Genomic DNA, 12469 nt, shown 5'->3' with positions numbered 1-12469 from the left:
TTGCTGTGAGGACTACCTATCAAAAACTGTATTGCAATTTTCATGTTTTTTAATAATAAACAAATTTTTATCACACATAAATTGAAAAAAAATATAAAATTATAGAATTTTAAATGTAACCAAAAAGACCCAACATATTATCATGGTCTAGAAAATACAAATATAGATGAATATTTAATGGACATTTAAATGCTCAACGGTTATTTTATTTTTGAATTAATATTGCAGTATCTTTATACTCACAACATGAAGGTTGTAGCAGTAACAACATATTTATTAATAGCATTTATATTATGCAAACATTTCTTTATTCTTATTTAGGTTCAACCTTTTTTTACCTATAGAAAAATACCTATGTCTATTACTTATTGAATATCGAACAATAGAACACATGTAATGAGTTATTACTAATACTTGTAAAATATTTATTAATATTAAACTTGTCTCCTTTTTTAGTTTTTGGTCACAAAGTTTGATATCATATCCATGTTGGTATATTTCAATTAAAAAATGTAAATACCACTTGGTACCTGCTATTATGCATATTAGCAATGACAGGAAATTATGGTTATCAAACAAAATTCCCGGAAAACCGATTAGAAAATACGTCCCCACGATATGTCCGCAATAAAACTAATAATAATAGTTAAAGAATTGTGCCTTGGCGAATAATAAACCGACTTGCCCCACCCTAATGAGCTTCTGGCAAACCGATCAAAATAAAACCGGTCTGGGTGATCCAAAATCACTAGAATCATTTTGGTCGTGAGTGTTCGAGGGTTTTTCTCCGATAATTGTTGTGAGTGCTCAATAAACTTTGATTTTCCATTGAGTTTATTCTTAATTTTTTTTTTCTGGTAAATTTCTATTTGATTTTTTTCAGCATTGTTGTAATACTAGTTTCATACTCATCCAACGGACTTAATCAATAAATAATTATTTACAGCTATTACGGATCACTGCAGCAATTATCAGTAAGATATATAATAGTTTGTCATTAATAAAATTATTAATTTACCTGTCATAATATGTTTTGGGGTCCTTAAATACTTATAATGATAATATTATTTATTATGTATTTTAAAAGAACAAAAAAAAATTGAATAAACCTTATTATTATAAATGTCTTAGAATCAGAATAGATAACTATGGTTGGAATAGATAAGTTGTTCCAAACTTATTTAACGCTTGATAGAAGCTACAACTTAACTGCACGGGTAAAGGAATACCATCATAAACCCAAAAATTAAACTTAATTTTATACCCTTAAGGAATTTCAGTATTTTTACATCAATATGTGTCTTGTTTTTATACTTTATTATGTATTAGTCAATATACATTTTAATCTTAAGAGTTACTAAACGCATGATTAATAAACACAGTACCTGCAATAATACATTAAAAAAAATGTTTATTAGCTTTCAACATACAAGTTATTGTAGCTCCACAATTTACAATAATATATGTATGTTACGGACAATGTGGTTCTGCCCTGGCAATGTAAATCGCGATTTTTTTTTTTAATCAACTAATATTATTTTTATTATTATTATAAATTATAATTATTACCTATTAATATATATTATATACATTATTATTTATTTATATTATTTTAAAATATTGATTTTTTTTTTAAATAATCATTATTAATTTTATTCATGTATCATAATATAAAATATTAGAAATATTTGATGGAATAATAAAAAAATTTAACAAGTATATCATAATTTTATTTTTATAATAAATTATAACTTTATTATTAGTTATTACCTATTTATTCGCACAAGATTTAGAAGCTTAGCACTTAGAATTACATAGTCTGTCTGCTTTTCTACACTTGCATTTATTTGTTTTGCAGCCATGTATACAAGTACAGTGTACGTGTACACCGATCTCCTTATCCTTATCCTTGTATTCCTAAATTAGAAAATGATCTGTGTTCTTGTATTCCACATTGCCCATAACATAGACATATAGCAAATTGAATTAACTTAGGTATAAAATATACTTAAGTGTTTTATTCAATGCTAATATCCATTACTTGAGGTATAATAACTCATCAGTCATACATATTATATTGTATGTTACAGATATGCTGAAATTATTCTTCGTAATCAGTGAGTACCATTGTCTTAAAATACATCTTATCATTGTTTTTACAACAATTTAACACAGCCGTGGTGGATTTGAGATTCGTCTCCCATGCGTCTATATTATACAAACACCGTTTTCTTCATGAGATATTTAATAAGTTGGGTTTTTCTTCCTCTGATATGTCCACAGTTACTTTGACGACATTGGTGAAATCTGAGGATGCGGCCGAATGGATTTGTGAAGAAATTAATCAAATGGGCAACTGTAGTTCCTTACCTAAGATTCCACCTTTGATAAGAATGATGGAGATTAAGAGCAATACTAATGAATATCCAGACGCCTTCTATTGCCCGTGAGTATATCATTGAATAATAATACATTTAACGGTATAATATAATATATTCAAACATGGACAAGTTATTACAATTAATTAACTTGATTTCGTTATGTTAAGTTTACGTTAAGAATGTTAAGTTATTTGTTAAAAAAATATAGTTAAAATTTAACCCTATAGAAGTTAAAAACATACTGTGGAGAAATAAATACTAACTTAACTTAAAGTTTAAAAGAAATTAATTTGTTTTGTTTTTATTACGACCTCTCGGCTTTGCCTGTCACACATACTGATTCTGCAATTTTCAAACATTTTTAATAATAAATTAGATATAATTAGCCCGAATTAGGTATTGAGTATAATTATTGTTTAAAAGGCGATCTATTAATTATTCTTTTCTATTGTACATTAATACTATTTTTTTTTTTTTTTTGAAATTACATGTATCAACTTAATTATTAAATTACTAAATGGAATAGCGTAATGGATATTTATTCGTTTATTTAAAATTATTATATAGAGAGTGCAGGTTAACAAAAAGTAATTCGTTAATTTTTTTTTTAACTACAGGTATGAAAAATTCATAAATATTATTTTCTTAAATTATTATTTTTGCAAATTAACTAGAAAAAGCTAGGCTATTACAATATATACTTTACAGTATGTTATTAAGTCGGTTCGGAAATAAACTATAGCAACTAGCAGTTTAGTTTGAAAGTAAAAAAAATAATTTTTGCAATAGTTTTTACTTAAGTATTATCAATTTTATGATTTTAAATTATGAAATATTTATTGAAAGAAAAAATACTTTTTTGGGCATAAAATTAATTGGTTAAAAATTACTCCATATTTCTATAATTGATAGACGACTAGTATTAGTAGCATTCAGGTACACTTTACGGATCGCTTACAAGCTATTTTTAGCCAATGGGTCACATCGAATAGCACTGTAGGTATAAAACTATAGACGTAAAGTCGTATATAGATGTGCATTGTGGAGGGCTGCAATATTTCTGGTAGACCCAATGAGTTTTATAATAACTTTTTAATAATCAATAATATATATAAAAAGAGTATTGTACATATTTGTTTTCACCACTAATATGAAATGTGTTAAAATTTGAATAGATATTATTAACAGTTTTCAAGAATTGATTATTACAGGTTTGTAACTTGTAAATTCTGTGAGGCATTTACAATTATAGCACCCCACTTCTAGAGGTCAGCTAGTTGTATATATGCTTATACCCATGTAATTATCGTTTTATCAAATGTACCCATTTTATTTTTAATTCGTAATTTTCTGTTTCCGATTTGTCAAACGCAGATACAGTATTGTGAATATGAACACCAAGTGCATACATACGTACTTTCTGAGTTGTTATGATCATATGACCGAAGAAGAGAAAACTTTCTTCTCGGAAAATTTGCCAATGTTTGACGACTTGTCTTTCTGCATCCCTAACCGGCCTTACAAGAAAGGTTTGTTGACATTAAAATAAAATAAACCCAGTACAGGTAAAATGTGAATAATACGAGAAAAAAACTTGAAAACATTAATCTATTATACATTTTAATACAGGTATATTGAAAACTACGAAGGAACATCTATAAAATACAATATTGTATCATTATGTTGTCAATTTACGTTGTACTTATGTGTAAATGTATAATATTATGCAAGATATTTATTAATATTTATACCTTTATAATTTCGTTTGATGCCTGTGGCCTATATACTTATTAGTTTATTACAATAACTATAATATAGTTGTTCGGTCTGTATCTGTATGTGCATAGTAGTCCCCCCCTTCCTTCAAATGTATTAACTATATTATTATAGTTATACAGAACACTAACTTGATATAATAGTAGGGGTAATCGGTAAAAAAGACCAAGGAAAAAAAGAACACGGAAAAAAAGAACAATTTTTAAAAATTTTAAACAGTGTCCCACTAATCAATATTCTTTAAAAAAACAATTTTAATATAATGCATAGACACTTATGCTATATTTTTGGTATTATTTATTATTATTATTATTTATTATAAAAAAATACGAAACATAAATTTTTGATTTAGAACGTTCATCGAACTCGGAGACACCTCGAGCATAAATCTCGACTGTATTTGTAGAGGATGTCATAGCCATTAATTTCATTTTTGATACTGCTTTCATAACAATTTCCATTTCAAATGTATTGAAAAAATTGAAGAATATAAAAATTTAATGGAAACACTTGAACACTTCAATGACTGTCAATAGACTAAAATATGTTCACTCAAATTATAGCTCTAAAGTATTAAAAGGTCACCTATAGTCAACTATAAGGGCACTAGGATTACTTAGGGCATTTCCAGTAATAAAAATGTATCTTACTCTATATTATTATACTAAGCTTTATTGTATTTATGTTTCGTATTTTTTTTATTATAAATAATACCAAAAATATAGCATAAGTGTCTATGCATTATATTAAAATTTTTGTTTTAAAAAATATTGATTAGTGGGACACTGTTTAAAATTTCTAAAAGTTGTTCTTTTTTTCCGTGTTCTTTTTTTCCTTTGCTCTTTTTTTCCGTGTTCTTTTTTACTTGTTCTTTTTTTCCGTGTTCTTTTTTTCCTTGGTCTTTTTTTCCTAGATTCAATAGTAGGTATACCTAATTAGCCGCGAGCGTAAAATACAAACTAAACTTACTCTTTAGTTATTTTACTACAACAGTTTGATCGAATAATTCTATCTTTAATCCAATAAGTATAATTTTGTGAGTACAACGTACACACATACACGTTTCATAAAAATAATTCATCGACGGTATTTTCATATTTCCCTTGTAGGTAAATATAGTAAAAAAATGACAAACCGTTGTAGTAGCACATTTTACTTAATATTACCTTATCGAGACTGCTCAATTTAATTTCATTGTCGTTATTAGAATTTAAAGAACATTCAGCTTGTTTGAGAGAACTGGCAATATCCAATGATCAATTAGACGAACCGCAGAAGGAGTGGCAGCTGAATCTGGAACGGCAAAAGTTGATGTACGAATTGCAGAAATTTGAGGAGATGGAAAATGATCAGATAACGGACATTGTGGACCTACATTTTTGGCGTCTGCATGACCAAAAGAAATGCCAGTGAGTTTTAGTTTAGTGTGTATTATAGGTAATAATAATAATAATGTACAGTAGATTAGTAGTCTCATTCAGTCTCAGTTCCTTTGATATTGCCTTAGACCTCATTTTGATTATATTACGTGCAAGTCAATTGAAGTATTAGGTTTTATGATGAGAAACGCTGAATAATTTAAATTTTCAAGGTATTTCAAGGCTTTATAGTATAGATTAGTTGGTCGATTCCTCAGTATGGTTCTGTGGTATGCGGGAAACCTCACTCAATGGTTTACAGCCAACATTTGCTTCAACGGGGTTCAAGTTAAATATCTTGCATCCTCCTCATAACAACTACGACCCAGTGCTCTAATACTTGCTCCTATCTGGCTATCTCTGGCCTATCGCCGTCTTGCTTGTGACTTAATTTTCCTATCCATTACAGTGACCTCCTAGACACCTAATGTACAGCAGAGCGACATCCACTGCTCACCCGCTTTTTTCTCCTATATATTTATATTATGTTATAGCAAAATGCAAATGCCAAATACTGTAATATATTTTAAGAAATTGGGCTTCCATCCGTCATGTTAAACACATTTTTAAAACATATTATAATAATACCACAGCGTGTTTTTCTCGCTCAATTTTTATTTTTATTTAATATATTCCCATTTTGTATAGATATTTCAAAGACTTTATGCGGTTACGATACATACAAATGCGTTCACGATGCGGAATGAAGACCGAAAAGTTTTTCCGCCAACTTTTAGGCAACATATGGCCGATGTCGGCGTTAGCGGTCAGTATACCTATAACTATTGTCTATTAATAATAATTATTTAAATTAATCAGGTACTTCCGGATTCAATCTTTTTAAACCATATATCTATACATATATACCTAAGTTTCACAAGCGAAAAAAAGGGATTTAGCTCTTCCCACTTAAAAAATTAGCAACACCAATATTATAAAAGGTCTGTTCGACCTTTTTATTTTATAAAATATGTGTAGGCGCACGATATTGTACATATAGATAGCCTATATTATAATTTAATAATAGTAACTGTATAACTTTATAACTTTACTTTTATAATAATAGTTACTTTATTATATTGCCATATGAATAAATAAATAAGTAATTATATTATTATTAATATTGTTATCCTTCAATCTTCATTAGTATTAATTAGATATAGCTCGATCAATATATACGATGAGCATTAATGCAATAATGCGTATATCTGGTATGAAGAGACCTATACCTATCTATAGTACGATCATTTCATTTATATTTATGTATAGAATGCGGGTTTCTTACACTAATCGGTGACTGCAGTCGGCCAAACGATTGTTGTAAGTTTGTTGGATGCGATATGAATAATTGAGGGAGACACCGGATACCTATGACTTTTTTTCTATTCAAATTTGTTTAACCATGGTAAACTGTAGTGGTACAAAATATTTTAAAGAGTATAATAAATAATATAGTTATTAATAAGATTGTTTTATGACATTGCTATATGCCTATATAATTATATAAATACCACCAATTTTGCAATATAATATTATAGTTATAGTACACTATAACAGAGTGTTAAGTGATAACTGTAGGTACCTACATGGTTAGGATGTTTATGACCTTAAAAATTAGTAAAAATATCAAAGCATGCTCTTATAATGCCTTAAAATAATTAAATTGTACATAATAAAATGCGTTATAATTATATAAATCGCATTATTCATTATTCATTAAAAATGCATTTTAAATTGTTGATAGATTATTAACATTATTATATTCATAATAATATATTATAATATTATTATTCATTATTTATTATATCATTATATTTTATACATTTTCTTCATTGAAATCTAAAATTTAAGAAAACTGAAATAAAAACACCCACAAAAAAACAAAAAAAATAGTTTTCAATGCTAAAAGAACCTAAAAAATGCAAAATTAAATTTAATAATATAGGTAATTGCTAATACGTAGTAGCAAATGGATTTATAATTATGATTGTTTTTCAATGTGTACCAGTGCACGACTAAAAGAAAAATAGGTATGCGAAATGCATAAGTATCCTAACCCTATTGATAAGATATCACTGATAATCACTCTAAACTAACTTCTTTTTTTTTGATTGCAGAACAATTGTGAAGTTGATTTATTATCATACCATGAAGGATGACGCGTCATTCAGTCATAATCCGCAAATATTTCGGCTCATCAACGGCGACTGCAAAGTGCAAGCCACTGCTTTTAAATTGATATAGTTGCGTTATCGTCTATTAATTTACATTTATTATAAATTAACTGGAATTTTATTTTACCTATTTATTTTCTTATTTGATTTTGTTGTACTTTATAAAATAATAAAATACACTTGAAAATACACTGGTTAAGATTCATTAGTATCATGTATGGTATATACACCTAATTATAGGTTTTTGCCATTTTCAGATGTATAAAATAAATAATTTTAAAATGTTTCATCACATTAAGTGCTATTACAAGTACGATACATTACATTACAATTACGATTTAATATTTACATTTATGTTAGTGATTACAATGCTATAATAATTCATAGTTAGGTTTGACATTATTTGTTGATTTATTATTCATCTTCCGATGAGAACTCTTCAGTGTCTGATAGGAGAATGTCTTGGGGCAGTCGAGGTCGCAGTCGCCTATTTTGGGTTTTCTTTCCTAGTTGGTAATCGCGGGCTCCGTCCGAGTCTTTCAGCTTAGCGTGAAAGTTTTTAAGTTGGGTTTTAATCCAGATATTTATTAGGGATATTCCAGTATCATTGTGTATTTGGCGATTCCTCATATACCAAGGTGCTTTAAGACAAATTCTAAGGAATTTGTTTTGGAGGGTTTGGATTTTTTTTATTTTAGTGGGCGAGGCTGCCGCCCAAACAGGGCGGGAATACGTTAGAAATGGTCTGATTATTAAGGTATATAGGAGGAGTGATGACTTGATTTGTAACGTTGATCTATAGTTGACTAGAGGGTAAAGATTTCTCATCCTTGTGTTGCCCTGTATGAGTTTTTTGTTTATGTGGATGTTCCAAGTAAGTTTTTCATCTAGGTGGACACCTAGATATTTGAATGCGTCGTCTTTTTTATTCCATTGAATGACCTGGTTGTTTATGTGAATGTTATAGGGGTTGTTGTATCTTTTAAGGGTGAATATTTTAACCTCACTTTTATTTGGGTTTAGATTCAACTTCCATTTTTTGAACCAGGTGATTATTTCATTTAATGAGTTGAGGGGGATTGGAATGTTGTAGCAGTAAATATTAAATAGGGTTGGTCCCAGAACTGATCCTTGGAGGACTCCGACTTTGATTTAAAATAAATAATAATAATAATAATAATAATATGATAAATGATAATTTTGCAATTACATATTTATGTATGGGAATAATTTATAATATTATACTGATCATTGATCAATATATAAATATAGTAATATAGGTACTCGTTATTCTATTAATATACCTACTACAATGTTATTTTACTAAATGCTTTTATAAGTAGGTATGAACTATGAACCATACTATTATATACTATATTACTATGTTCAATAGATATAACCTATAGGTACAATCAATTTCAAACACTCAAAATGAACCTATTAAAGTTTGAACGAAATTGGTGACGCTAATGCTTCGACCCCCCCCCCCTTTAAGTTAAACATTAAGGTAAAAAATATAAAACAATACAAATATTAAACCTATTTATGAAATGCGAATGTGTGAAAAGTAGCAATCTACAGTAAAACCTCTGAACAGTAGACACCACCAGGACTGTCAGAAATGACCACTATTCGAAGGTGTAAAAAAAATTAGAATATATATTAATAATTGTTGTGGTGTCAGCTATTGGGAGGCGTAGGATCTGTACATTTTTACATTTTTACATTTTTAATGTATTTTTATTTCTTGTAATTTGTTTTTTGTCTGAATGCCACATTGTGACATTTTTTTAAGGTTACTTACAAAATTAGTATTTGCTTATTTCTCTTAAAAATTAATGATCTAATTAGATGTATTATAAGTTATAACTACTCCAAATTATTGAGAAAAAAAATTGAAATATATTTTTATACATTTTGTTATTCATTTGTTATCCTATAGGTACGGCTGTTCAACAATGTAGAGAAAATAAATATATGTAATCATATTTATACAGACAGATATTGTGCATCTATACCACAAACTAAAAAAATACAAGGTATTTTATATTCGTATAGTACAAAATATGAAATGTCAAAAAAATGAATACAAGGTCGAAAGTTCCTCATAAAGTCATAAGTTGTTATAAAAGCAAATAAAAAAAATTAAAGAAACAAGGGTACAACTTTTCTTTTATATAAGCATTTTAAGTTGAAGTTTGAAAAACGAAATTCGAATAAAAATACTGGAAAATGAACTAAAAAAGGAAAATAAGACCTAAAAATGCACAAAAATGACCTAAACAATTAAAATATCAAAAAATGCAAAGTAAAAGTTGCATAAATGGATTCGTAGTTACATAACTTAAATTATTTACTAACAAAGCTATGTTTCGCAATCACCAAAAAAATGCACTTTCCTACAAATTCATGCCCCTAGCAATAAATAAACGTAAGTAATATATATTATTTTGTTTTGTTTTATTTTAAAATATTATTAAAACACTGAACATCTAAAACGATTATTGCTGTCACGTCACTGTTTTGTGTTCGTTGGCAATTACCACGGATAAATTAAAATACTATAGATTTAGATAGTCAATCTCATATCATCCCTTATTCAAATAATGAAATTTTATTTTAAGTATCAAAAAATGGCAAAGCCAAATCCAGCGGAGACGCACCGTGTTTTCTGGTTTTAGTTGTGTTATTGTTGCTTAGCATTTTCAACAATTTTACGTTGCACGGTTTTAGTGTTCCCGACCAAACGAAATGGCTACATCTACTCAGTGGCCATATTAACACGACGGCCACACACAATAAAAAGTGGTCTGGTCATTATTATATGCACCGATCATTGGATCCAGCGCCACTGATAGTTAATCAGGATCATGATCACTTGGAGTATTTTGTCCATTGTACAAGTCAATAGATTTTAAATTTGAATTGTACCTATCTTTAGATTTATAAGTTATATTGTCATAACGTGTATTTTTATAAATTAAACCAAAACAGTAAAACGTATGCCTCAAGAACCTAGATGTGTACCTGCTATTTTCCATCTCTCCACTTATTTTGGACGGCTGTTCAAGCAATATAATGAGAACTATATAAATTATGAAAGGTAGCCCTCCACTTATTTTGAGACACTTTGACCCCTCTATCTATTATAGTATTATTCCATAGCTCGTATTTTAGGCATTTTACTTTCGGAAATAAAATAGGCGTCTATATGGACAGGGAGAGTTCTGAAAATTTATATTCCTGTTTTTTTGGGTAAGTACTTAACGACCAGTTACCATAAAACTAAAATTTATATAGAACTAAAAAAGTCGTTAGTAATTAAACCAAAATTAGATTATATAAATGTATTATCTATAAATGGACAAATATTTTAATAGCTAATAAATGGTTATTTCAAATATGTAAGTACCTATGTTGTAAACGACCATCCGGAAAACTATTATTTTCAGCATTGATTATATAATATTGTACAATATAATCAATAGCAATAGGTAAATACTCGGAAAACCACTAAAAATTATCTTAACCATGCGGTCCGATACGGAAGCAATATCATTAGCCCTTGGTGCAACACTGGTGGCCAGCTGGTCACAGTCGGTTTCCGCATGACAAAATAAATATTTTAATATGTTTTTATTATACATGTATCAGCTTATTTTGTCATTGGTTTCAGTACGCCTGTCCGTGGTAGGCGCCATCCCAAAATCTAACCCGTCATACGCTTATAATTGGTACATACGGCTGTAAAAGTGACGTCGAATTTCGATTTTCAGCTTGAAACGGAGGCGTCGCGACTGCCGATTCCATATTCTTTCAAAAACGAAGTACCGTTTTTCTCCAAAATACTACCTAAGGTTGGTTTCCATTTTCCTCCACATTATTTTCGACTAAAATTATGTCTATTTTTCTCCAATATTTTAGCCAGTGTTGTAGTATTACGTACCATATTAATATATTATAAAAATAGAATCACAATATTTATAGTTTATATTAACTTTTTTATTATTTTACTTGTATTAGACATAATACCTGACAAAAATGTTATTATTTTTTTTTTGCCATGCATTAATTATTTATATTATTAACCATTTTATTATTTTATTTATTATTTATTGGAGGATAATAGTCAAGAATCTCGTTTTTGGAGGAAAGCGGTATCTCGTTTTTGGAGAAAAATGGCTACAACTGTCGCGACAGCTGCACCGCTGCCGTTGTTTTGGGGCCCGGCGGTTTATTCCACAGACCTATTAGATCAGCGGTTCCCAAACTTTTTCCCATCGCGGCACATTATTATTAGTTATTATAAGTCACGGCACACTTTGAATAAATATTATCTACTTATCGAATAATACGTATATAGGTAATGATGTCTGATATTATTATCGTTAATAGGTAATAATATTATTTTTTCTTGATAGCTGTACTTGTATATATATATCATAGAATTGTCCCGTGTACTATACATTTTTGGCCTTTCAATATTAAGTAATAATTCGTTCGGTCATACGAAACAGTTACGTTCAAAAAACACAACGGCCAGCCCAAATTGTATTGAAGCTTTGCGACGTTCGTTTTTGTATTAATTATTAGTTTTATTTGTATTATATATTTTAATATTTAAAAAAAAAATCATTTTATGTTTTTTTTATAAAAAAAAGTTCAAGTTGTCGCGGCACACCTTTCAAATTTCACGGCACACTGTTGTGCCGCGGCACAC

At 28.6% G+C, this 12469-nt stretch overlaps 1 protein-coding gene across 1 annotated transcript; it reads left to right on the top strand.

Moving 5' to 3' along the window:
- The first annotated feature begins 694 nt into the window (after window positions 1-694).
- Window positions 695-7876, top strand: LOC111036479. The gene is made up of 8 exons (XM_022318506.1): window positions 695-799; window positions 884-974; window positions 2091-2117; window positions 2284-2446; window positions 3756-3910; window positions 5365-5566; window positions 6224-6341; window positions 7693-7876. The coding sequence occupies exons 3-8, from the start codon at window positions 2093-2095 to the stop codon at window positions 7732-7734; spliced, it is 705 nt and encodes a 234-aa protein (XP_022174198.1). The 5' UTR covers window positions 695-799; window positions 884-974; window positions 2091-2092; the 3' UTR covers window positions 7735-7876.
- The last annotated feature ends 4593 nt before the right edge of the window (window positions 7877-12469 follow it).

The sequence above is a fragment of the Myzus persicae genome, unplaced genomic scaffold (assembly GCF_001856785.1).
Source record: "Myzus persicae strain clone G006 unplaced genomic scaffold, MPER_G0061.0, whole genome shotgun sequence".
NCBI classification, from domain to species: Eukaryota; Metazoa; Arthropoda; class Insecta; order Hemiptera; family Aphididae; genus Myzus; species Myzus persicae.
Note: the sequence above shows the minus strand (reverse complement) of the source record. Positions and strands in the feature narration are given on the sequence as shown.